The sequence below is a fragment of the Peromyscus leucopus genome, chromosome 20, assembly GCF_004664715.2.
Source record: "Peromyscus leucopus breed LL Stock chromosome 20, UCI_PerLeu_2.1, whole genome shotgun sequence".
Classification (NCBI taxonomy): domain Eukaryota; kingdom Metazoa; phylum Chordata; class Mammalia; order Rodentia; family Cricetidae; genus Peromyscus; species Peromyscus leucopus.
The window spans coordinates 13,258,931-13,286,448 of record NC_051080.1 but is presented as its reverse complement, the minus strand read 5'-3'; the positions used below and the strand labels follow the sequence as shown (position 1 = coordinate 13,286,448).

The window sequence follows — 27,518 nt, the reverse complement described above, 5'->3', positions numbered from 1 at the left end:
GTGGCACACCCATGTGTCTCAGTGAGCGTGCTTCCAGAGAGGCTTGGCGTACAGAGAAGATACGGTGTGCAAAGCTCAGGAAGGACAAGAGGGAGAGAAGGAGAAAGCCCGGAGCTTTCCCAGGAGAGCACTGTGCTACAGCACACCCTCTACACCCCCACAAAGCGACACCTTCAGCAGAAGGAGAAACCCAGCCCCTGGGCTGTTTCTGTTGGGTATTTGGTAACTAGCATAAAACCCAATCTTATTGATTTAATTAATTGATTTCTTTTTGAGACAAAGTTTTGATGTATCCCAGGCTCGTCTCACATTTGCTGCATAGGGGAGGGTGACTTTGAGTTCTTGATCTTCCTGCCTCCATGACCCAAGTGTTGAGATTACTGGTGCACATCATCACATTACAAGACCAAACTTGCTCTGTAAATAAAGTTAAACCACACTTAAAAAAAAAAAAAAACCAAAAAACCACATACTCTACCTCCTTCTCTTTGAACTATGTGGTAGAGGTGGACACTGTGCAGAATGCCTTCCAGGTCTTGGTCAGTGTATCCTTTTTCATGCATGTCATCCACTGAGTCAGGATAAATGACTTGATCACGCAGACTTCCAAGAGACATGTATGGCCTGTAAAACATCAAGCACATGTGAGTCCTGATGCAAAGGTATGTTAGCTTACCCAGAGTGACGACACCCTGCTGGCTGGAACACACCAGACTTTAAACTCTCAATTTATAGGATTATATTATGTTTCTTGGAAAGACTTCAAAATAATACCTGGTTTATGAAAAAGATACTAAGATATCCATACAGAAAAGCTTTTGTAAGAAACCATTTGATATTTTCTGTAACAAAAATAGTTTGTTTCACCATTGTGATGGGTATTCTTGTTTGTTCACTTGACTAAACCTGGAGCTAACTAAAACCCATGTGTCTGGGTATGCTATCGAGGAGTTCGTTTTCTTAATTAAATCATTGGAAGTGGGGAGACCCATTCTCAATCCTTTTCTTTTGATCCCACATTTAACCTGGGCCACCCCTTCTGGTGACAGCCTATAGATAGGGCATTGGAGAAGGAAGCTTTTTCTCTTTGCCTGCTTGTCATCACTTCCGTTGGCAAGTCTACTCCCCCACTGGTATTACAGCCTACATCTTGGGATGCCGGCACATACTGAAGACCAGCTAAACCATCCAGCCTTGGAGACTGAACAACTGGATTCTTGGGCTTCCCATTGGTAGACAGCTGTTGTTGGACTGGCTGGATCACAGCCTGTGAGCCACTCTAATAAATCCCCTTTATGTATTTTTTCTTAATTAAGTCAATATTTATCTGTCTGTCTGTCCATCTATCTTCATTCTGTCAGTTCTATTCATTTAGAAAACCCTGACTAGCATAGCCGTATTTAATAAAGATTGTTTCTGTACATCTAAAATTATTTTCATTAAACAGAAAACTTGGAGTTCTGATAGCAATGTAGACAAACAAACTGAAAGACGTAATATTATTAATAATAAAATGTAAATTAATATGCCTGGGTTTTCTTGTTTATCAGATTAGCAAAAAAAAAAAAAAAAAAATCCAACAGCTTGATAATTCAGTCAGCTGATGGGCCCATGGGAAAAACAGATGTTTCCAAAAAATGGTGAAAATCCAACCTCCTTGGAGGAAATCTGGCAAATTGACATGTCATTTGCCTTTTGACCTACTTCTGGGAATTTTCTCGGAGGATATGCTCCTAAAAATGTCAAAAAGGAAAACTTGCCTAAGCTTACCCATGACAGTGCCATTTGTAGTCTCTGAATATCCAAAACCAAGTTAAAGGACCAGATGGAGAGAATCCTTGAATCAACTATCTGCACCTATGATGAGGACTTCTATCTGTACCTACTATGAGGCACTAAAGAGTCCAGGCAGGTACACATGGAGTAATACAGAGTGAGTTCTGTGATCATCATTCACTGAAAAGGAAAAGGTGAAAGTGGACCTAGATCAGGATGTCTCACCACAGCCCTGACTGACTCTGACTGACGGATGACTTGTCCTTGCCGATGGCATCCTGTTCAGGGAAGGTTAGTGGCATACCTGGTCTCTATCCACTAGATGTCAGCAGCATCTCCTCAAAGATGATTTTAAAAGTTGTCTACAAGTCTCCACAAGGGACAAATACCCCTAGGTTACAAAGCTGTCCCCAGATGAGAAACACTGGTAGACAGTATATTACCTTTTATGAAAAGAAGATGAAGGATGATATAAATACACGCATTTGGTTACACCTACAGAAGGAAACAGAAAAAGCAAGCCAGAACCTCATGAAAAGGTCACCCAAGGTGGTGATATGGATAGAGTAAACATGCTCTCTAAACATTTTTTCTTTTTCTTTTTCTTTTCCTTCCTTCCTTCCTTCCTTCCTTCCTTCCTTCCTTCCTTCCTTCCTTCCTTCCTTCCTTCTCTCTCTCTCTCTCTCTCTCTCTCTCTCTCTTCCCCCCTCCTTTTTTTTGAGACAGGGTCTTACTATGTAGCTCTGGCTGTCCCAGAAGATTGTCTTTGTCTTTGTAGACCAGGCTGGCCTTGAACTCACAGAGATCTACCTGCCTCTGCCTCGCAGTGCTGGGGTTAAAGATGTGCGCCACATCCTTTCTATACAAGCTTTGACTTTATAGTTATGTTAAAATGTTACTATTTAATGAATAACATCAAAGAATTAACTAAAATTAATTGAAAAGCAAGGAACTGGATGTTGTTTATAACTATCAAATAGATAACATGATCCCAAAAGAGAGGAGGAAAAAGGATAGGAATGGAATGAATTAACGTAAGTAATATTGGCTACATAGTTTCAATTCATTATTAAAATGATTAAAAACAGTTTGCTAACTGCACTCTCCTCTGGACTAGTGGAAGGCCATCCTTTCAAATGAGCAGATCATGTAGGCAATAAAGTGGGTTTCAACAGCAAGGATTTTTACCTACTGCATCATCTTCTCGGCCTTCCCCTTCAGCTTTCACACCAAGTGTAAGCTGATTCTGTCTTACTCTGCAAGTCTCAAACTATGAGAGAATGACTCTTCATGTATTCAAACCACCAGTATTTCAGTGACTTGTGACGGCAGCAGTGGACACTAACACAGGCAGGGACTCCGCACACCATACACAACTGGAGTGGTTTCGTGGGGTTCACCAGGTCATCCTAGCTAAAGGGCCTGTCTTATACAGACAGCAAGCACTAGGTGCTGTGGCGTGGCAGCTAAAAGTGCTGGCTGCTCTTGCAGAGGACCCACATTTGGTTCCCAGCACCCACATGGCAGCTCACAACTGTCTGTAAGTTCCAGTGGATCCAAAACCTTCTTCTCATTTCCATGGGTACCAGTTATCACGTGGTGTGTAGAAATACATGCAGGCAAAACACTTACACACATCTAAAGATATTTAAAAAAATTACACCAGCCCTGTGTGTTTGACTGAAGAGAAAAGCTTTAAATACAAAACATGCTTTACAGACCAAATGTCCACCTATTTTTTTTCACAGTATTCACAAAGTATTTCTGTGAGGGACACATAATGCATAATTGTTTTGTAATATATTTAACTATTATTTGAAATATAAATGTTTGTTTTCGACTACACACACACACACACACACACACACACACACACACACACAGAGAGAGAGAGAGAGAGAGAGAGAGAGAGAGAGAGAGAGAGAGAGAGAGAGATCTTTATAAATACAAAGAAGCACTTAAGTATTTTTGTTTAACTTGGCATGTGATTCAAATTTCGTATCAGCCTTTAATGTCTATAATTCAATGGTTTCCAACACATCCACAAGCTCGGGTGACCATCACCCCCAACTTGAGAATACTTTTCTTGGCTCCTACTTCCAGAAGCCCCGTAGCCAGGATCAGATGCTATCCGTCTGCTCCTTGTAACCAGCCTGTTTCCTGTCTCCATGGATTTGCCTGTTCTGGATATGCCAAATACACAGTCTCACACAATATGTGCTCTTTTGTGATTGACATCTCTTTAATGGCAAAATGTTTTCAGGTTCATGTGTGTTTTAGAATGTGCCATATTCCTTTTTAGAGCCGAATGCTATTATGATGTTGTATTGTAGGGGTATGCCACATTCATCCATTCATCTCTTGAAGGATATTTCATTGTTTCCTACTTTGGGGCATTATGCATACTGAATATAAACGAGTAAATGGAACTGTGGGGGCAAAGAACTTTCTAAGCAACTGCCAGGCCATTTTCCAAAATGGTCGAACCATTTCCAGTCTCATTTCCATACATTTAAGGTTTCTCCTTCAGCCCTCTTTCCTTTTTCTTTCCATTCTACCCCAGTTTTCTTCAAGCAGAATACAGTCTGTGTTCATTTACTTACACACAGCACCTTAAGTAATCACAAATGGAATTACCTTAAATTCACATCTACAAATTGTAACGGGAGCACTGTTACACTGTATGAAGTAGGGCCACTGAACGGTTGTCACAAGGTACTCAGTAACTATCCAGGACCTTAGGAAAGGGAATGTTTACTGGCTTTACATTGATACCAGCTCCAACTTAACACATATCAGTAGGTGCAGAGCTCCTTCCAACCCTTAGCATAAAACACAGATATTGATTCAAAGAGCAGACCTGTCACACGGCTCAGTCAAGACTGCAAGGGCAAAAATACACCTATGCATCCAGGCTGTGGGTACCTCTGAAGGCTTTGCCATGCACCCTGACGAAGGGCTAGGATTTGATGACGTCATCATTTCCATCTGCAGTTCAGTGTCCAGGGCTTTATGCTATACAGTGTAGAGTAATGGTTGTGATAACGGGCTTTAGAGAGGTGGTTCTGGGATAGACTCCTGATCTCACTATTGTAGTACCGTCACTCAACTCTAAACTTGACCTAATTCGTTCGTGAAGTCACTTATTTTATTCTTCACTGATGAAGCAACATAATTATAGCTTTGTAATGCTTCATTTCCTACTCAGTTTTCAAGATGCTAATAGAAATATCTGAAATATAGAAACCTGAAGGAAAATTTGCTTCTCCTGGGAAAGAATTTTAGCAACAAACTGTAATTGTTTTTCTGTGAAATCTTACATCTGTACCTACTTAAAAACCTATTAACTGTCATACTAAAAGTATTTGAGATTAAATCCATCCCCAATAATTATATTTTTATAGTTACTAGTTATTACAAGCATCTTAGATATTTTTAAAATTTCCTTTGTACTCTTTTTTTCCTGTGCTAACATTGATCTATTGGATATTTCTTTTTGATATAACTTATTGTCTATTAGATTCCTCTGTTTTTTGATTATTCTGTATTTGAGACAAAGGAAGAAAGAACAAGAGAGCACAGAAAATTGTAATCTCTATCCTTGTGCTCAGAGTTGAACATTTTAAAACTATATAGTTACCTGGACAACACTGATAAAAAAAATTCAACAACATTTTTATCTCTAAGGCATGGGAGTCTAAAGTTGAAGAGTAATATGTCATTTCTCCAGCTGTGGCCAAACAGTAAGAAGGTGGAACAAACCATGAATATTCACTGTCAATCATCGGAAAATGCACAGGTTGAACCAATCATGTTGTCAGGCTTTGTGTGTGTGTGTGTGTGTGTGTGTGTGTGTGTGCACAGAAAGCTCAACATTTGAGTTCTGAATGCATAAAATCATTCCTCACATTCTTATGTTTTTTTAGAAAAACAGATACTTAACTCAAAACAGATATTTACATTATGAAAATTGTATCATCCATTTTTTTTTGCATCTAGTGCTTATAAAGCAAGAAATTAGCCTCAAGAACTCTCTTGAGCCCTCATCACTGCCCCAGCAATTTCCTTAAAAAAGAACTGTTAATTGACGGGCATTTATCCATCACAAAGAGGATTAGGCAATATACCCAGTGCAAGTAACAAAATAGACAGATGGTTCATAGTGTAAGACGCAGGGCAGATGGGCAAATTTGCCAATAGACAGGAAATCTGTCAGCCATTCAGTACCGGGGTAAAGCCCAGTGGGAGAGTGTGTGCTCAGCATGCATGAGGCCATGGACTCGACACACGAACCACCCACCCCCTGGAAGGTTTGTTTAATTTAATACAATCCTTTGTGGTTTTGGCTTTTTGAGACAGGGTTTCCCTGTGTAGCCCTGGCTGGCCTAGAACTCACTCTGTAGACCAGGCTGGCCTCAAACTCAGAGATCTGTCTGCCTCTGCCTCCTGAGTGCTGGGATTAAAGGTGCGTGCACCACCATGCCTGGCTTAATACAATCCTTATGAGTGCAATCTTTCTCTCATTTTCCTTATGTTTTATTTCTCAGACACAGAGTCAAAGATGATACATATTTATACTATATATAGTAAGATATTTGTTAGCACTTCTCTCCTGAGATATTGCTTTCAAGGAAGGATAGTGAGAGCAAGAACATTTGAAATACAAATCCATGCTGGATTTTGCCCAACCATAGACTGTTGCTGAGAAGAGAGTGGGATGTACACAAACGATCCTCTGGGGGTTAACTAAAGCAGCATAAAGGGATGCAAAGTCACCACCCTGCCACTCTTCCTTCCCTCCAGGTTCTCCCAAATCCCATATTTCAATATCTCATTTGGATGACTGATGGTGCATTTGAAAGTGTTAATTAGCAAGAAAACTAAATTAGATATACGTAAAGCTGGCTTTGGGGGCCGTGACAGCTGCACACAGAAACTCTCCAAGGGATAAGTAAGAGAGTAATAGGCCATAAATTAGTGAAGAAATGAAAGCAGGAGAAGAGGGCCATAAGCCTATCTTTAGAGGCTTGGGAAGAAAAGAAAACACACTAATAATTGGCAAAACAATTCAGGAGATTCATCCAAGTGGAAGGTGCTTCTTAAAAGTCATGAAAGATGGTCCAGCAAGGGGTGACAAGCATCAGCCATCTGCTGGAAAGTGCCAGGGTAGGTTTCCAGGTACTACTGGAGCAAAGCCCCAGCCTCTCTCCATTCACCACACCACAGAAGGCAAGTGGCTAATGCGCTTTTCAGATGAAACATTCTGTCCTAAAACCAACAGATGCTCCAGTTCTTATATTCTGTCACTGATGAAGACAGGGTGAGGGAAAATAGCTTGGACTCAATTTATGCAGACCAACTCTGTCTTCCTGTACCAAGGCACGGCTTCCCAAAGAATCTGGTTCTTATTATTAACATTGCTAAAGCATAAGAAGACATCAACTGGGAAAATACTGGGCGATTTCACAATTTCTCAGGAATTCATGTTTCCCAATTTACGAAGTGAGCCAAAGGAGCATTTTTGTTTGGGTCTCTGTGTGTGAAGGTTTGGTCAAAAACCAAGAGTGTGCTTGCTCTTCCCCGGGTAGTTTTGTTTTGCTTACTACATAATATAAGAAACCCACTGCCATAAAACCTACTCCATTTCACCAGTGAAAGTAACAACACATTTTGCATTTCATCACTGCATAAAGAGTCCCATCCTTTAAGAAGAAATACTTCGATCACAGTGATTAACTGTAAAATCTGTTTAATGACTTACAGAGTTCAAACTTGGTCTTGAGTTCTGCATTGGTTTTTCTGCCAAACTAGTAGTTAGCTGACATTCCATTGCTAGAGAGTAGCAGAAAAGTTAATCCTAGCAGCCATTTATGGGACGATAAGTTCATTTACTGACATGTATTTTAAAAGGAAGTCATGCTCTTATCTTCTTTTACCTGATAAAAATCTCCTGTGATCATTACAAAACTTACTTGAAAAAAAAATCACTGGCTTTTAGAATATAAGAAATAAATGCTACAATTAGACTTCCTTAGATTACATTTGTGTTTTAAGCAACTGTTAAGCAGAAGTGGAAGGACCATGGCTCTATAAAAATGGTAAGTGTAAATATGATTCCCTGTGCCTCTAGATGCATATAATTAAGGTGAATTAACTTAAAACAAGAGTCCTTTAAGAATGAAAATATAGACTACTCCTGCTTATTTTTCTCCTTAAATAGGTTAGAGTTGACAGTTTTGCTTAGGCAAAAATACATTTCATAAGACAAAATTTCCTAATGATTTCTATTGTAAAACATCGTGGTTAGCTCACTCTGAGGGTAAAGGTTGATTTAGTCACTTTCATAAACTTCCCCACTGCTTGGGAAACTCTTTTGACTATGTCAAATGTATATTCAAAAGTATTTTCATTCATACAATATATGAAATATCTAATGGGTAAAATGTAAACTTTATGTGTTTTCATTTTCATCAAGAATACATTTCTTGATAGACCATTTTTCTCATGGTTCTATACCTTATAGCTTAAGTACAGAATTGAAATAATGCTTCTTACTATCATTCATTTGTAAAACTTAAACCGAGGCAATAAAACTGAGGTTTCATTTGAAGCTTTCCAAAAGTCAGAGAAGAAGCAGTGTTTATGGTGTCACAGGACGTTTGTGTTGTGTTAAACTCAGGTACCAACAACACTGCTCATATTTAATATTTTCAGCTAGCACATGTCTTCATCTTCCTATACACCAGACAGCAGCCTGCTGCTACCGCCATGAGTCTTACTTCAAAGAATATAAATTCACAGAACCTAACTGCTGCTTATGGCCTAAAACTCAAACCAAATGGCAGGATGATAGCCCCCTTTACCTACAAAGAAGAGGGAATGAAAGTGTGTGATACTGCCTGGCCTCAATGTGACATGTGCTTGTGCTCCAGCTCTACACTTCCATCCTAGGTGCTCTGTTACAGGCCTCAGTGAAGTCCTCTGATCCAGAGGGAACACTGTGTCCTGTCTGCTTAACCCAGGTGATACACAGGATGACCCAGAGCATATGCATACAATGCAGTATCTATTGAACCTGGGTGACATTTGAAGAAATCATTGGGCCACAGGAGCTTATCTTTTCTTTACAGCTGATTTTCTCTCACCCACAATAAATACTCCAAAGTCCCAAGTATATAACTTTGAGTTTACATACTTCTGTGTTGTTATGAGGGAAGATGGCTACAGATTTTGGCAAAAAACAATGAACTTTTCCATGCTTATCTTATTCTCATTCGTAAAACAATTTTGATTAAGGTAGTGGAGATTATTAATTACCTAGCATAATCACAATAAAGATGCTAAAGGGGCTCTTGGGCATGAATGGATAATTTTAGGATGCATGAGTATATGTACCACGATGGAAAGACCCAAATAAAACCAAAGCACTATGTTTTTATCTGTAAGAAGATCATCTGACATCTAATTCTTCTTTGGATCCATTTATTCTTTCCTAAGACATCTGAAATCTTTGACTATTCTTAGCATCTTGTCAAGTATAAAAACTACAAGAAGTGGCACTGATTCAGAGTCTATTATGGTCAGAATGGTAAAAGAGAACTCTGGGGACAAGTGAACTCAGGCCCATTTACTCAATAGCTTCTCTCAATAAAAATATCCTTAAATGAGCACAAACCAAAGAGCCTGTGGAATGAGCACAATTCAAGAGCAAAAGCAATCATCTTCATATGAAAATGTCTTACCTCTGTGGAATATAGAACATATGTTGGGGAGGTGGTTTATAAAGGACTCCTTCATACACAGGCCATAGTCCACTTAGGATTCTGAAGAGAGAGCTTTTTCCACAACCATTAGGACCAGTTATCAAAAGATGCATCCCTTCTTCTACCTAAAGTCAGAAAAAAATATAAGCTGCAATATTTAATAATTATTTCATTTGGTAACATTTAAAGGTGATTTAAAAACATTGAATCACATGATAATCTTGGATGGTAAAAAAATAAAAAAAATCAGGATTAGAGCATCAGTTTGGCTTTGACTAGTCTCTGAAGCTAAAAGTATCATAAAATAATTAATTGCAAATAAAATGGATCTTCTTGGAGAGAACACTGACTCTTCAACACTTCAATTGAGGTATTATCAGATTCATATATATGCAGAGAAATGAACTACACAGGAAAGAAGACAAATCATAAGGTTTAAATTAAAGACATTAAATTTTGTTTTATTTATATTACTATTTAAATTTATATAAATCCAAATGCAACTGAAAATTGAATATAGAATACAGCAGTTATCCAAGGAGCCAGCTGGGTTCTTAATTTTGTAGTGTCTGAAATGCTACGAAAGCACATAATCAAAGAGAAAAGATTATTCTAATTCTGCTTCATTCACAGATGTTAAAACATATGCTTATGAAACCAAACCAGATGAAAGCAAGGCCACTGTGGCATAAGGTAAGCTGCAGGTTGAGCTTAGACACATGTAGGTAAGTCCCCATAGCCAGGACTCCAGTTCTGAAGAGTCAGCCAACTACGGACTGAACATACTTGAAGGAAAAAAAAAGGTTGCATCTGTATTGAATATGTACAGAATCTTTTTCTCTATAAAATTTTACATAAAGGATTTGAATGTTATCAGATTTGGATGTCATGGAACCCATCCCTCAAGGATACATAGGAAGACTGTACATACATAAAATATTCACCCTCTCTAGATAAGGGGAGATCATATACATGTATTATCCATTGATAAAACAAGTTACTTATTAATCACTTATCAGAAGCTCCCCTTTTATCATTTGTCTTAGTTATCAATTAAATTTAAACAGTTAGAGTTTGCAATTTCGCATTCTGTTCAATAGGGCAGGGAGATCGCCTTCCTATCACACTTGCAGTGCGTCATGAAGAGCAAGGGGCGAGAACACTGCTTACAGACTTGATTTGTTTCATAATCAGTGATGCAGAAGATGAAGATAAGATGAAAATGCCAGAGCTAGAACTCTGCAGGATGTCTATGCATTTATATTTTCATTGAATGGACACAAATATCTAACTTTCCATTGTACAGAAGACACAATGCCAAAAATCAAAGGCAAAGGTGAATTGCTAGCATTCCAGAAAGTCCTCAGGAGAACGTGCAAAGAGTGAACTCTGACCTGCTTCTTCTCTTTCACTAGACTCCTTGATGATGGATGATTAATTTGAGATGCATGAACTCTCCAAAAGAGTTTTGGAAGATACATGCCATAGTGAGTGGTATATTCATAAAATGTTTTCAAAGGGTCAGTTTCTATCAGGAGTTCTTAAAAATTTGACACTTTTTTTTCAAAGTTGGTAATTGGAAACTTTTTCATATTAGTATTTCCTTAACTCACACTTTGGATTTTTTCCAGTAAGTCAAAATTTAATTTTGAAGTTCAAACAAAGAATGAAAATAATTTTCCTTTAAAAGTATGTGTTTCCAAATAATATTGAAAAAGCACAACTTCCTGTTCTAGAGATATTAGAATTGAAATAGAACTTCCAGAGGCAAATATAATAGCAAATAGTATGTCATAATAACATACATCTTCATAGTATCTTAAAAATCTGTAAGAATCTTCCACTACATTATTTTTTATTTTCTACAAGAGATTGGGCTCTGTGTTTTCCTTCGTGGCGTGATGGCTCTATAGAGGCATCATTAGAGGACAGCAACATTCAGGCCTTGCCACCTGTTTATTAAAGAATTGGAGCAGCAAGAACCAGTTTGACATTACCTACAGTGACAAAGTAACAACACAAACCCAGAACCATATGAAAATCACAGGTTAGTTTTGTTTCCTTGTTTTCCAGGTTGAGAACCGAAATCAAGGCCTTTGCATGCCAGGAAGCTCTCTATCCACTTAGCTTCATCCCCGGCCAAATTGCTAAAGTGTTAATAGATAATAAAATATTCCATATTTGCAATGAGTAGCTAATTGGTACTCATGTCATATCCTAGTAATAAAACTGTACTATAGGTTTATAATGGAACAATAAATCATGACCAAACAGTTTCTCTCCAATTTATTAACAGGATTTTCCCTATGCTCAATATATTGCATCCACTCTTTTCAGTAACCTTCATTAATTGCAAATATATGTCTAATAATTAAGACTAAAGATCTATTCCCAAATCTCTAGTATTATGATGTTCATAATTTGATTATAAAGTTTCATCATAGCTCAATGGCCTTCATTATAGTTGGTATGATGTGACTCTGAAATGTCTCCCATAGCACCACGTGTTGATCACCAAGTCTCCAACTTCTGGGACATTTTGGAAGGTGGTGGAAAGCCTCAGACATGGAAGAAGCAGGTCAGTGGGAATGTGTCCTTAGACTGTTCCTTGACCTGTCCCTTTGTGCATTCCCTTCCTCTGCTTGCTATCTCGCTTGCAGTGAGGACCCTCCTTTGCTTCACATTCCTGACACATGTTCAGCTATTTCTCGGGCCCACAGCAGTGAGACAGCTCAACCCCAAGTAAATGCCCTGAAACTGGGAGCCAACTAAATGCTTACTCATTTTAAGTTGTCAGTGTACTGACCTAAGGACTTAAGTACCCAACACAACACGTTTGCCACTTTATACTTAGTTCAAAATGTATGTTTCAATTTCACAAAGCTTTAAAGCCAAGGCCGGGGAGCCGGGCAGTGGTGGTGCGCACCTTTAATCCCAGCACTTGGGAGGCAGAGGCAGGTGGATCTCTGAGCTTGAGGCCAGCTTGGTCTACAGAGTGAGTTCCAGGAAAGGCTCCAAAGCTACACAGAGAAACCCTGTCTCACAAAACAAAAACAAAACAAAACAAAAACCCACCATGGATGTGGGCTTACAAATTTGTTTTTGTACTTCTTAGTTTTGTAATTATATGTAGAATAATAAATTATTTTCAACAGTATTAAAAACTAAAGTTGAATCCATGAATCTTCTGATTATTTAAAGTAGAAATTAAGTTAGAAAACATGTATTAGTAAAACTGAATTTGATAATGACCTTTGGGGAAAGGTAGTATTTTTAGAAAGTCTGTAAAAGTATAATCTTACAGATTTCTTAACAACTTTTATAAAAAATTAAAATTCATTTCCAGATATTAATTTCTGCTCTTTCCTCTTGTTCCTCAAAGCTACCTTGAATGGCTCTCGGTGGTCTGTAATTTGATGTAATTTCTGGCACTAAAGCAGCAGAAATGAAAGTTCTCTTTTCTCTCTGCTTTCTGGGGAAGGTTCTGTTTCGGTAACTGAGCTACTGTGCGTACCTTATCGACCTCCCCTCTTCTACACGCTCCTCTCCGAGTGTTTAACATAAGGTACTGAGTTCTGAGTTGTTTTCTACAGTGGGAGGCCAACAATCAGAAGACTCTTGACTATGATCTTACTTTGAAGTTAAGCCGGGAAGCCACGACTTCTCCTGCTGGTGTGATGATGGGCACATTCTCACAGATGATTCCGTGATCTACGTCAATCACTGTCCCTGGAATCAAGGGGGAGTTGATGTCACAGAGGCTGTCACAAGTTCCTGCTAACTAGCTTGAAGAATAATAGGACAGAATGGGCAAACTCGGTTATAAAGATAATTCACATCTATAAATCATAGGAAAAAATAAATAGGATGAAGTCAATTTAATATCTATCTGTATTTTTAATCTATTTAGAAAACATTCCCAAGAAAATAATTTTATAATCAAATATAAATATCTTTATCGTTGCAGACATCAACTATATCTGATACAACCTAGCCATACAATTTAGAGTTATTCCATTCCCCTATTTCCTACAAGGAAAAAATACACTGTTCCAAGAAGGGAATTAAGAAGTGATATATTTTAATACGTGACAAACATTTAGAAACACAGAATAATGAAAAACAATTTGGCACTAGCACTAATTCTATTCGTTTGATGAAATCTGAAGAGCAAACAATTCTTTCGGCCACGTGTGCTGTCTCCAGACACAACGTGAACACCTTTTCCTGGCTGTAAGTGCCGTATTTCCTTCTTGCTGTGCTATTAATGCTGCCACTCAAACTGCAGTACTAACTATAGACTGCTGTTTAAATAATGTTTCCTACTTAAAGCCTAGTTTCTTATAACTGTTAAAAGCTGTCTCCTAGAGAGGAAACCTTCAGATCTTTTCGTAAAATGACGCTGAACTCTAAGGAAAATGTGAAAACGCCCAAAGTTAGTTACCTTTAATCGTTAGGGTGTCACTGAGGGGTAGCTCCATGTCACCTCCGCTCTTGCTATGCTTTTCAGGCTCCGGAGTGACATTTCTCTTATAAATGCCTCTTTTCACTTCGTCAAAGACCCAGAACATGTTGTACACTCTAGCAGTGTAGCCTGCTAGTTCAGTGATCTAAAATCAGTATGTAAAGAATGAGTTAATACAGCATGACAGATACCTTTCAACCTTATGTCATATATAAACCTCTTGATTTGTTGCTAAGGATTCTACTTTACTGTATAGGACAGGAAAAAATATACATCTGATTACTGAAACAAACAACAGGAAGAACTCATTAGGTACAATAAAGGAAGACATTGGCGTAGAGCTCATGGGAGTTGTAAAACTAAAATATTGATTGACCTTAGTGTTCAAAATGAAATGGGACGCTTTCATAATATGAATAACTCATAAGGGTCTTTTAGTCACATTTCTGACTTGGCCTGTTTAAATAAAAGGATGATCCTTCATATTTGTTTTTGTTTGTTTGTTTGGGTTTTTGTTTGTTTGTTCAGGGTTTTTCGTTTGTTTGTTTGCGGTTTTATGTTTGTCTGTTTGGGTTTTGTTTGTTTGGGGTTGTTTGTCTGTTTGGGTTTTTTGTCTATTTGGGGTTTTTTGTTTGTTTGTTTGGGTTTTTTGTTTCTTTGTTTTGTTTTTTTTTTGTTTGTCTGGTTGTTTTTTTGTTTGTCTGTTTGGGTTTTTTGTTTGTTTAGCATTTTTTGTTTGTTTGTTTAGGGTTTTTGTTTGGGTTTTTTATTTCTTTGGATTTTTTGTTTGTCTGTTTGGGTTTTTTGTTTGTTTGTTTAGGGTTTTTGTTTGTCTGAGTTTTTTTGTTTGTTTGTTTGGTTGGTTTTTTTGTTTGTTTGTTTAGGTTTTTTGTTTGTTTCTTTTGTTTTTGAGTCAGTGTCTCACTGTGCAGCGGCTCTGGCTGGCCGCAGACTCACAGAAATCCGCCTGCCCTACCTCCTAAGCACTGGGATTAACATTATGTATTACAATTACCATCCCTTTTCTCTTTCTATTTAAAATAGATCATTCATCTGGATATGTAGCTTAGTGATGGAACACTTGTGTAGCATACAAGAAGTCCCGGGTTCACTCCTCCCCAAATACACATAGATATTCAACAATTCAAAACAGAACAATGGAAAACAATATGACATTGACTCTAATTCTGTTTCTTAGCTATATATTAAAAAGGCAAGCAACTCATTCAGCCATATTTCCTGTCTCCAAATATAATCCGAAGCAGTTTTCCTAAATACAAGCAGCATCAATAAGCAGGTGTGTTTATGTGCATGCAGATATGAATATCTTAAATAGGAGAAAAGTACTTTTTTGTCTTATTTATAAATGAGTGTTGCTAAGTCAAATGTTGTCAAAGTTCCTGTTTGAGCAGAGGAATATCTGTGCTAGAGGGCACACATTGTGAAAGTGAGCCCAGTGAGAGGCTTCACAGTAGAAATCCCACAATCCAGCTTCTTGTCAAGCTAAGTATGGTTTCAATGCTCAGGGAAAACTGTAAATACATAACTTTTTTTCTGGATAAGATTATGAGAGAAGGTGAAATAAATTTCTGCTTTAGCCCACAAAGCTCTGTAGAAAGATACTTTGCTCTGGTTCTACCAGCTGTCCATCTGGGTTAAAGCCCTGCTGTTTTTCTATTATGCCAGAGCAGCTTGCTACCAGGGGACTGTGAAAGGTGACTTGTCTTATCCGTATCATTTGTCTCGCAAAAGAACTGGGAAACTGACACTAATAAGCATGCATGTCACAAAAGATGTGTTGTAACCGTCATATGTAGATTAGCACATGGATGCTGGCAGATGGCTGAGACCTTTGTGTATAAAATGTAAGCTATAATGAATAGGTGTTAGTTCCACAGGCCTTCTACTGAAGAGAAGGCTTGTAATTTGACCATTTATTGATGAATGTTAATGTTATAGCTATCTAAAGGATGACTTTGAAAATGGTATCTGGAAGGGAGTCTTGAGCTGTTAAGTAGAGGCAAAGAGAGACATGGTTTAGCAAAATATGGATTTAAAAGAAACTTGTGTGTCCTAGTTAGGATTTCTACTGCCATGATAAAACACCACAACCAAAAGCAACCTGAAGAGGAGAGGGTTTATTTTATCTTACAACTCGTAGGTCACACTCTATCACTAAAGGAAGTCAGGGCAGGGACTCAAGGCAGGAACTGAAGCAGAGGCTTACTTACAGGCTTACTCCCATGGCATGCTCAGCCCACTTTCTTATTTAGCTCAGGACCACCTGCTCAGAAGTGTCATGCAGTACCGCTTACCCACAGTGACCTAGGTCTTTCCACAACCCACACAATACTCCCCACAGACTTGCCAACAGGCTAATCTTATTGGAGCCAATGTTTCAATTAAGCTTCCCTCTTTCCAGATATGCCCAACTTTGTGTCAGGTTGACAGAGTCCAAGCAACCAATTGGGCAAATATAAATATCAGCATGGACAAAAAAAAACTTTTAAAATTACAGAGATATTTAAAAAAGAGCAGGAAGCAATGGGTAAGTAGTCTGGGATGTGTTATATGATATCTTGATTATGTGCTGACAAATAAAATTTGCTTGGAGTCAGGGGGTGGAGTTAGCCACTAGCTAACCAAAATAACCATAGAGGTTTAGAGGACTGTATCTAGATAGGAGACAGGAAGTAGTAAGGCAAGATTGAGGGAGGATCTTGGCCCTTTTGGAGGAAGGAATGGAAGAGGTAGGAGGTGACTCCCCTGCTTCTCTGGTCTTTTAGGCTCTTACCCTGATATCTGACTCCCCGATTTTCATTGATAAAGAATACTTAGTTAAGACTTCAGGGATGGACACTGGAATGGGAAAGGGAATGTCTATAAAAACTAAGAGTATGCCAGAAGATAAGTAAGTGCTTTGGGGCACCAGGGAGTTTGCTGTGGAATGTAGAATCCCAAATAAGAAGGAGCCTCTGCTCCCCTGCAGCTGGTGGAGAAGGCACGATGAGTTGTTCACTCACAGTAGCACAATGTGCTTTTAAGAACTGAATCTTCTTAGATTCAATACATACAAAGTCAAGATAATGACAAATGAAGTCATTTTTATCATTGGAGATAATCTAGAATAGTTAAATGATGGTCCTTCTGTGACTTAGCATGTTTTAATGTGAGATGGGTAAATTATTTTGTCATATTTATTTATTGCTTTTTTTCCTAACTCAAGACAGAGTTTTGTTGTGTAGCCCTGGCTGTCCTGGAACTCACTCTGCAAACCAGGCTGGCCCTAAACTCCCAAGAGATCTGCCTGCCTCTACCCACCAAGTACTGGGATAAAAGGCATGTGCTACCACTGCCTGTCATCATTTAATTTTAATAGTAAATATCTTATTGCTTAATATTAAAGTGGAACTACTTTTAAAAACTATCCCCAAGATTATGCCCCCAGGTTATTAAAATTACTGCTTGAATTTTTAAAAATTGAGTAGTTTCAATAAGTGGTACCGAACTATTGGTTTTAAGATGGAAAAAAATTCAATTCAATAAATCAGTTCTGTAATAAACTTAGAAACTTTGAAGCTGTATCATGCACTGTACTTTAATTAAATTAGAAGATAAATTTGCAATACTACTTGAGCAATTCATATTGCTTTATGATCTGCAAAGATTAATTAATAGAATGTTAGAAATACCTGAATTGAATAGTCTTTTTAATCTTAACCCAGTGTTAGCTACAGGTTTTGTTTGTTTGTTTGTTTTTGTTGTTTTACCATTCTTTTAAAAATACTTCTTAGCTACATTCCTAAGTATTAAAATGAATTCTAGGAATGAAAAGATGAGCATGACATTCCCTGTGATCAGAGAGCTCGGGGTCAGGTACAGGGGAGAGAACCATATTGTGGTAAAGTGACAGAGACAGAGAAGCCCACCCAGGAGCTTCAAAGGCTGCTAGAAGAAGTGGAATCATGAGATTTTATGTATTATTGGTGAGACTTCACCAATGAAGGATGAGCAAAGTTTACAAGAGTAAAGTGGTATTATTAACTAACGCTGTTGAGCACTGAAATGCACTGAGGTAAGTATCCCACATTATGAACTTTTAACACCCTGTAAAATCCTTGCTGTCATCACCCCAATTTACAATGAAGGAAACAGGGATCCAGACGCACAAGGAGCTTGAGGAGATCGTGTGATGTGTAAATGATGAAGTCTGAATGTAGATTAGGCATGGGCTCTAGAGGTCATACAAGAGTGATTATTTTTTGTTCTCTTCATTTAAAATCAATTAAAATCATGCTTGTGAACAGAAATAACTGAACACCTCACTTCAGAGTTGCCGCCCTTGATCTCAATTATACTCCTGGCAGTTTTGAATAAAGAGAGAGAGAGAAAAATGTTTTTAAAATGTTATGCATACTTCATAATTTACACTTTGCTTTATTTTCAGATGCATTCATATTTTAAGCAAATTTGCAAGAAATTCAAATACCTCTTTGTATGAAGACATAATTCTTTCAATGGCATCAGCACCAGAGGCCAATAAATTTCGGGCAGTGGTAAAGGCTTCTGTCCGATCGCTAACCATAGCCTGCTTTGGGCCATCCTCCAGATCTAAGAGGAAAAAAAGCACAGAAATTTTGAGGTTTTTTTTTTTTTCTTTTCAAGTAATTGTCTTATTTTATATTAATTAAATTATGGCTAAAATAACAATATTTCACTACTACCAGCAACTTCCCAGAAATATATTAATTATTTTATATATTATTAAATATAATGAATTTAGGTTTTATTAGAAGTTCTGGCTAAGTGGTGGTGGCACATGCCTTTGATCCCAGCACTGGGGAGGCAGAGCCAGGAGGATCTCTGTGAGTTCGAGGCCAGCGTGGTCTATAGAGTGAGATCCAGGACAGGCACCAAATCCATACAGAGAAACCCTGTCTCGAAAAACTGAAATAAATAAACAAATAAATAAACAAACAAATAAAGTAAATAAAGAAGTTTTGTTCTACATTATTTATTTAGAACAAGAGTTAGCACAACTCAATCTATAGGCATTAGGCTCTTCTCTTTTAGCTTCCTTTAGACCATTCCTGTGCCCATCTTTCTGCTACCATCACAACTGTGTAACAAACTCTCCTGACAGTCTCAATAGAAGTTCTAAACTGAGGGACCTGGGACAATGGCTCAGTCAAGCGCCTTCTGTGCAAGCATGAGGAGGACCTGAGTTTGGATTCCCTGTACACACACACACTCTATAAAGGAACCTGGGCGTGGCCGTCACGTTAGCACTGGAGGAGGAGGAGAGTCTCTGGAGCTCACTGGCCAGCCAGCATAAATCAATTAGCTCTAGGTTTAAAAAAAAAAAAGAAAGGGGGGAGGGGTTGCTGTTGAGATGGTTCAGTGGGTAAAGTCGCTTGCTGCCAAGCCTAGTACTGGAGTTTGATCCCCAGAACCTACATGGTAGGAGAACCATCTCCCAAAAGTTGTTTTCTCACCTCCACATACATGATGTGGTACATATGTGCCTGCATTCAGACATAAACACAGACACATACAGAGTAATATATGTATACATGTATGATAATTTTAAATAATAAAAAATTTATTTTAAAAATTGAAAGTAAATCAACATTAAAAAAATAAAGGTGAAGAGTTATCTCAAGAGATGCCTGACATTGACTTCTGATCTTCACACACATGCACCCACATGCACACATACTCCCACATGCACACATACACCCATGTGCATACATGCACAGGCCCATGCAAACATGTACATACACCACATACCCGTACCCTTGCACCAACGTACTAACTAGAATACAAATTAAAAATAATTATGGTCTGGTTCCTATAACAGGAGTTTGAACTAGTCTGGCCCTCATAATTTTGGTATTTTCCTCTTTTCTCAAACATTTTCCATCCCATTGTTCAGCGGAATCACTAACACACCCGTCTCTGTCAGTCCTTTGGAATGTACACATTTGATTTCTTCTCACTACGTAGACCAAACTGACTGAGTCTTTACGTTGTGATCCTCCAGTCTCCGTTCACCTGAGTTCTAGGGTTATGGTTGTGCAGCACATGCTTGGCTCTAGAAGTTTTGATGATGTATTTAAATGTATAATGGGATGTAGATAACCAATAGAAAAATCCTACAGGGTTCTCAACCAGCTACTGACATAGTGAATTCGTCTGTGAGCTAAAACGAAGAAAAGGTTTGGATTTTGACCATCTGGCTAACCATCTCAACTAATCACTAGATTTTTATGAATGTGGGTTAAAAGGGGTTTGACATTTCACTGATCTCCGTTAAGAACAACAAAAACAACAAAAAAACTATTTGCACAGATGGACTAGAGGTTGATAAGGAATCATAGCCCTGGTGTTGCTTTGGCAGATGAAGGCCTTCTGGGTTTTCTTTATGCTTTTAGCAACAAAGTAAATATTTTCTCACAGTGTGTAACTTTCAAACTACCTTGTTCTTTGGCAGGTACCATGGAAGCAGCGCCAGTAATGATAACCCTGCATGAACCGTTAAGGGCCTGGCCTCTCTGACAAGGCCAGATTCCTTAATGTCAGAGATATAAATCCATGACCTAAAATGCTCACTTATCTTATTTTTCAGGTCAGCACATTCGTTTCTTATGTGAAGAACAAAATCGCCACTCACATGTTTTCTTGCCTATTTTGTCTTTCTCTTAAAAGAAAGGGGTGCATAGCCTTAAAATAATAAACAGAATAATAATTGAAGACTCCAGTGTTTCCACTTCAGTGGTTGGGACATCATGACTGTCAACTTACAGGGCACATCTCAGTGTGGTGGCCGCGGTACAGGGGAAAAGGCAGGGGACCAGGAGTTACACAGTGTCTCTCATCCCCAGAGCTCCACCTAACTACACATCCCAATGTAGACAAGCTAGAGGCTCTGAGGCCTTCTTCTGAAGAGAAAAACAGTATGTTCTAGAAGTGATTTCGTTTTCAGTGTAACTATCCCGTCCTTACTATGAATGCTCACTTGACAGTGTAAAAGGGTGGCCAAGTAGACCTACAACAGCTGCTGCTTACCTTTTCCTCCCTCCAACAGAAGCTATACAGAGTCTTTCTCCTAAACAGTCTGACTTCTGACTTCCTAGTCACTTTCATACCCTCGCCTCTTTCAGCAACAGTGATGATATCAGCAAATGCCCATTCATTATTTTCTATGAGCAGATGCCATTCTAAGTTTTGCATTAATCCTTACAACAATCCTGCTAACTTTCCCTATTTGGGGTATGAGGAATTTGAACCACAAATGGAATGGTGGAATGACTTTCCCAGAGTCACTTGTAGGCAGGAGAGCTTGCCTTTAAGCTCAAGCACTCTAATCCAGATCCCACAGGCTGGTGACTGTAATAAATGCTGACAAGAACTGGTACCTTGCTGTTTACTACTTAACAAGGACTGTTTCAAAGCACACCAGTACATTATAATTTCACAGCAACTCTGAAAGGTATGTGTTATTATCCATATGGTTAAACTGGGGCCTCTAAATTTAGGTAGTCTTCCCAAGGCTTGGTTAACTGTTACATCCGGCCAAGGATTTCCCTGCTTCTCTTTTTCTATCCCCATCACATATACCTATTCCCCCTATAGATTACTCGTTCTCTTTTCTATTCTGTTTCATACTTTTAAAGTTTTAATTATGCATATGTGTGGGGGCAGGTGGGTATGTGCAAGTGAGGACAGATGCTGCCCACGCAGGCCAGAAAAGGATGAGAGAACCGGAACTAGGGTTACAGGCACCCATGAGGTACTCAACAGGGATGCTGGGAACAGAACTCTAGTTCCCTGTAAGGGCAGCAAGTGCTCTTAACCACTAGCCATGTCTCAAGTCACTGTTTCACTCATTTTCCATCTTCTTAGGCCTTAAAACCTATAGTACCGTGCAATTATTTTATCTGTAATGTGAGAGACAATTAAGTGATTAGACTCAATCTCTCTCTCTCTCTCTCTCTCTCTCTCTCTCTCTATATATATATATATATATATATATATATATATATATATATACTTTCTACATAGCCCTAGTAGTTGTCCTGAAGCTTGACTTATAGACCCTGGATGTCCTGGAACTCACAGGAATACACTTGCTACTGACTCCAGAGTGCTGGGATTAAAGGCTTGCACCACCACACCTAGGCTTAAATTAAAATTTAAGACTATATTAGAGAATACAACATATAATTTCTATATCTGAAGGTGATGTCAGTATCCCGAAAAGAAAATGTTTCACTGAGTGAAATGGTATTTTTCACTTGCTAAGTCACCAGAGGTCAAATATAGTTAGTAGAGTGGGCACACCACACACATACAGCAACCTTAAGTTTACAGACTTCGAAACATTCACTTCTCTTCTGTGAGGATTTTACATTACCCAGCTCTGCAGGATCGTCTTTGGGATGAGCTTTACACGACACTTTGTTTCACTTACGATTCCAACATAAAATGTTCCTTTCAGCTGGTATTGTCTTATTTGTAGGAGTTATTTTTAGACATCCCATTACTTCTTGGTAGGTAAGCTAGTTAGTTTCATAGCATACATGTTTACTTCTTACTAGCCTCAGTGGGGTTAATTTGTCACCATTAATAACTACAATTTTTTTTCTATTCTGTGTGGATTACACTAGGGTTTTCTAATAAGACCAAACACTGCTAACGGCATTGTATTATAATCTTCTTATGGGGACTTATCTCTAACGTACATTAAACATGAAACTTTCTGATGGATGTTATTAGCTTAAGAGATCACTTTTTAATTTATATTTTGCCAAATTCCTTAGCAAAGTCCGTCTTAGGAGCATATGCTCGTCAGTGTCTTCCTTGTCGCTGTAGATGCTCCTTTGGAAAGGTTATTATGTCTTGGACACTATTACGAAGAACACCTTTCCCAATACAAATCTACAATTATTTCTTGGTAAATCTGAACACATCCAAGCACTAACAATCAATGCTCAGAACTCCGATTTGGCAATTCACTCGTGGAGTGTATTCATTATGTGTTTAGTGCTGACCACAAAGAAGGACCGACAAGTCACAGCTCACCGACATGACTATATTTAGCTTAATAATGAGTCAAATTTGGCAACGTTTAAATGAAAATTTACAATACTTTGTAAATAACTTGCAATACGTCATGTGATGCAAATGCTATGGAAACGGTTGTTACACTGAATTCTTTAGGGAATAAAAAGTGCGTGTTGATTATGGACAGATTTTTCTCTGTGTTGGCTTTGGACTCCCATGTCTGCTCTGTGCTTGGCTGAATCCTTGAATGTGGATCTATGGAAGCTGAGCTGTAACTGTCATCCTGTCATTCCTAACAGTAAAGATCCAAACTTTCATACAGGAAGAGCATTGTAACATTGCCCTTCTTGCCCTTCTCTTCCTTAGCTATACCAAAAGAAGAATAGTTGCTTAAAAAAAAAAAAAAAGAACTGTTCAGAGAAAGAGGACAGAATTAGATAGCTGTGGCTTTGATATGCACTGCCCTGGCCACCACAAACATCACCAAATCATGTCATGGGAATGTCTCTATGTAAACAGAGAACCCATTCCATGACACTTCCATGCACCCTAAAACAACATTTCTCCTTATCTAACGTAAGCCAACCAACTTCCAAATCACAAATCAGGGCAAATTAAGTTACAGAAAATTTATATGCTTGATCCATAAGATGTTAAGGACAAAACATGAGGTGAGCTTATGTCATACCCTTTTTGAAGGAATATGTTCTCTTTGTGGTTAACTATAAACTGAAAAGTCATTGGGCAATGTAATTAAAATTATTCCAGATAGACTTCCAGAGACATTATGTCAGAGACCTCCTTGGCAAGGTCCTTTGGGCCGCCTGTTGCTCCTTTCATACTGATGGTCTCATTATTGAACACTGAAAACTGCCACTGTTTCTTAGTACAAATAACTACAGACAGTGGCTGTCTACACAGCCACACATGGGACATTAAATGACATCTTAAAGGGAAACAATGTTAAGCATCTAGTTAAGATTAAATATGGATGTTATTACCACCATCTGCAAAGCCTGTTGCAGTGATAATGGGTATTGCCACCATAATCAGTCCACAGCTGCTCCACACATATTTCATCAAGAACTGTTCTATCATGATGTACCACAAACGCTTGGATAAAATAAGGTTCATCTGGGAAGCTAAAGCCTTGTAACTTTTCTGCAGTTGCTTCATTTCTACCTGAAAAGAGAAAAATATAAGAATTAATCCAGCATGAACTACGGGAATAAATTCTGTAATTACTCAAATATTCTCTTTAATGATATGAGTATATTATTTTGCTTTATTTAGCATAGCCATTGTTGCTACATTTCTATAACCAATAAATGTAACTAGATATTAGAATTAGTCATGATATAGTTTAGCCTAACTGGTATTATTTTTTAAAACGTGGTATTCAGTAAATATTGTTTGAAATACACATGAGTGGGATGGGGTAAAGTTCAGTGTTAGAACACTTGCCTGTTGCTGACATACATGAAGCCTGATGTACAATTCTCAGCAGTTAACTCTCTTTCTGTGTGTGTGTGTGTGTGTGTGTGTGTGTGTGTGTGTGTGTGTGTGAATGGAGGAGACAGACAGACAGACACAGAGAGGCACACACACAGTGAGAGAGAGAGGGGTGGGGTGGGGAGGAAGGCAGTCAGACAGATATAAAATGAACAGGGACAGAGAGATACATAATTTGATTTTAAATTTTAAGATGTTAAAATTAAATAATATTCTATAAATATATGGGTAAGCAATGTTAAACCCATTATCATTCTTGAGGATACTAAAATTATCCAAAAACAAACAAAACTTGTATAATTAGACTTTCCCAGATTTTGTCTTTTAAGCAAAGAATCCACTAATTTCCATTGAGTTCAATGATCCAAAAATGACAAATCACCACAATTCACCCAATACCCAAGGTCAATTCCAAGTGAGACTAGAGGTCCTAAATTAGTTTTAACCTTTTCTTTGGGTTGGTTCTGCTGTTGAAAAGAAACCATGATAATTATTGATGCTTTAAAAAGTACACCACTCTGTTTGGTAATTAAAATATATCTTTAAGGACTTCCTTATATATTGCCAAACCACTGATATTAAGATTTCATATGTTCCACCTCCAAATTTATATCATATTCTACATCCTGAAGCAACTATAACATGCCACAATTTTATGTACCTGGGCTAATTATTTTCCTGTTGAAGATCCATAACATTTAAAATACCATCCTAGTGCTTCTACCTACTTCTGTCCTCCTAATCTTTGTTTTTATTTCTCTACTATGCAAAATGTAATTATATCTGTCAAAAGCAGATACTCAACATGAACTAAAAGTAAAGGAAATGCCATTTCGTTAGACACCCCTCTGCATTTCTTACATTTTAGGACACTTGCTCATTGATCAGTCTTGAAAGATGGTCCAAACTGTTCTCTCTTTGAAAGCAGTTTCCCTCTCCTGGACACAAAAGAACAAAGAATACTACCCTAACACCTCCATTTCAATCCAAAGAAGTTTACTCTTAGTTCCCAAATATGCATTTCCTTCACATGTACAGAGCCACTCACCAAGCTAGTATTTAATTTACCAGGAAATGCCTTTGAGGCCATTTCAGTTATATTTGAGTAACAGGCTCTGTAGGCTCTTTTTTTTTTTTTTAAAGAGTCTGAACTTTTATTCTCATGAAACTTCATAAAGTTTCGGCTCTTTAATTCTTTAACAGTTGGTGATTTAAAGGGCTCGTGCAATATATATATAGCTAACCAGTTTAGCTACCAGAGGACTCTGAAATGCCCAGAAAGTGGGCCTGTCAATAGGACAACAGATGGTATCTAGCCGTGCAGCGGCTGCTTGGACCGGCTCACATTTCACCCGTTGCTTTAATTCATCCGTTGTCTTACCTTATGTCCTCTGTAGAAGGCAATTTCTTCCACGTTGGCTATAATCCTGGAGTGAACATAGCGCAGGTAGCCTTTCCTATGAGCTTCTTCAGCAACCAGGGTACCAAATTTGGGAGAGCAAGCTTTTAGCACTTTTGCAGTGGCATACACCACAAGTCCCGCTAACAGCGTGGGCCCGATTGGGCTTGCTCCTCTCGATGTAGCAGTCCGGATGAGGGTATAGGAAGTTAGGATTACATCTAAAATAGGTTTGGTAAGGTTGGAATACAAGTGAGCCACGGACTGTGAGAACATCATAATGTCTTCAGTAAGGGACTGGTCAGGGTTTGCCAGCCTCCCGTCCATGTTTATCACCTTATAATAGGTCTGATTCGCAAAATAGGTTTCATAGGCATGGTCTACTAAGCGAGTTCTGAAGGCCAAAGCCAGTTTGCACTCCAGGTACCTTATAGCACTGTTGACAAAGGTGGCAGGGATGGCAATCATAAGCCACTTGATTAATTTGATGATGAAACTCCGAGGCTTCTTTTCCACTATGCTTTTCACGATTTTCCCATCCAGACCAGCCACATAGATAGAAAGAAATGTTCTTGAGATGAGAGCCACCGAATGGAGGCAGAGCCACCCTGTCTCAGTGGTTACAAGTTTTGGAAAGAGGATTTTCCGAAGTTCTAGTAGCTGTTTGAAAAAATCTGCATTCAGTCCCGGCGCAGGCTTTTTACAGACGATCTCTGTGCAATGCAGTATTTCTCTGTTCTCTGCAGGCGGGTAAGCTGCTGCTGCTGCTGCTTCCTTCCTGTGGCCAGGCTGCTTCAAACGCTTGCCAATGATGGGATAGAGGGTTTTCAGAGCATATGCCGCAGCCACCAGGCAGGCAGCCCTCTTAGCAGCACCGGATCTGGTCCATTTCACCCGATAGGCTGCTGCATTTAGCATATGTATCATTTTCCCAGCTACACAAATGAGTTTCTTTTTTAAAAAAAGAATTCGTTTTAAAAGCTCATGCTCCGCGGAAAGCCCAGCAAACGTTTCAGAAAGCCCCACTGCCTCCCATGCTCTGCTGCCTGTCTCCTCTACTCTTTATTTTGTTCTTCAGTGACGGATGCAGCAAAGCTCAAACTCCACCGCATCTACTGGGGGCGAGTCTCACATCAGCTAGAGCTCGCCAGGCTCCTCCCCCCGGGCTCCCTCATTGGCTGCGAGGGCGGTAAGACCCTGGAATCTTCGCCTCTTCCCTTTGAACCTTAGAAATGAAGAGAGCGCCCAAAAGAATTCTATACTTAAACAGGGGTTCAGAGAGTTAAATGTCTATTTCTGGAGAGGTCGAATCAGGTCAGCGGCTGGAGAACAAACCTTGCCTTTGAACTACTGAGCATGCTCAGCGTCACTTAGAAACACTCAGAAGTTTCAGAATATACATCCCGTCTCTAAGATTTCCAGGCGGACGGGAAGATTGGCAGGAGCTTTCATGAACCGAGAGAGAACCAGAGAGAGGAAGGTGGAGTCACAAGAGGTTTAACGGAACTGGCCGAGTGAAAAGAATCAGACAAGAGAG

At 38.7% G+C, this 27,518-nt stretch overlaps 1 protein-coding gene across 1 annotated transcript in view; it reads right to left on the bottom strand.

Annotated features, from left to right (window-relative positions):
• Abcd2 (ATP binding cassette subfamily D member 2) overlaps window positions 1-27,310 on the bottom strand; it is a 38,823-nt gene extending 11,513 nt beyond the window's left edge. The window contains exons 1-7 of the mRNA XM_028869257.2: window positions 25,964-27,310; window positions 24,072-24,252; window positions 18,494-18,615; window positions 13,984-14,149; window positions 13,174-13,268; window positions 9,519-9,664; window positions 479-624 (exon numbers count right to left, since the gene is read on the bottom strand). Coding sequence (XP_028725090.1) covers window positions 479-624; window positions 9,519-9,664; window positions 13,174-13,268; window positions 13,984-14,149; window positions 18,494-18,615; window positions 24,072-24,252; window positions 25,964-26,908 — 1,801 coding nt within the window. The 5' untranslated portion in view covers window positions 26,909-27,310. The remainder of the gene's footprint in view (window positions 1-478; window positions 625-9,518; window positions 9,665-13,173; window positions 13,269-13,983; window positions 14,150-18,493; window positions 18,616-24,071; window positions 24,253-25,963) is intronic.
• Between the last annotated feature and the right edge of the window lie 208 nt (window positions 27,311-27,518).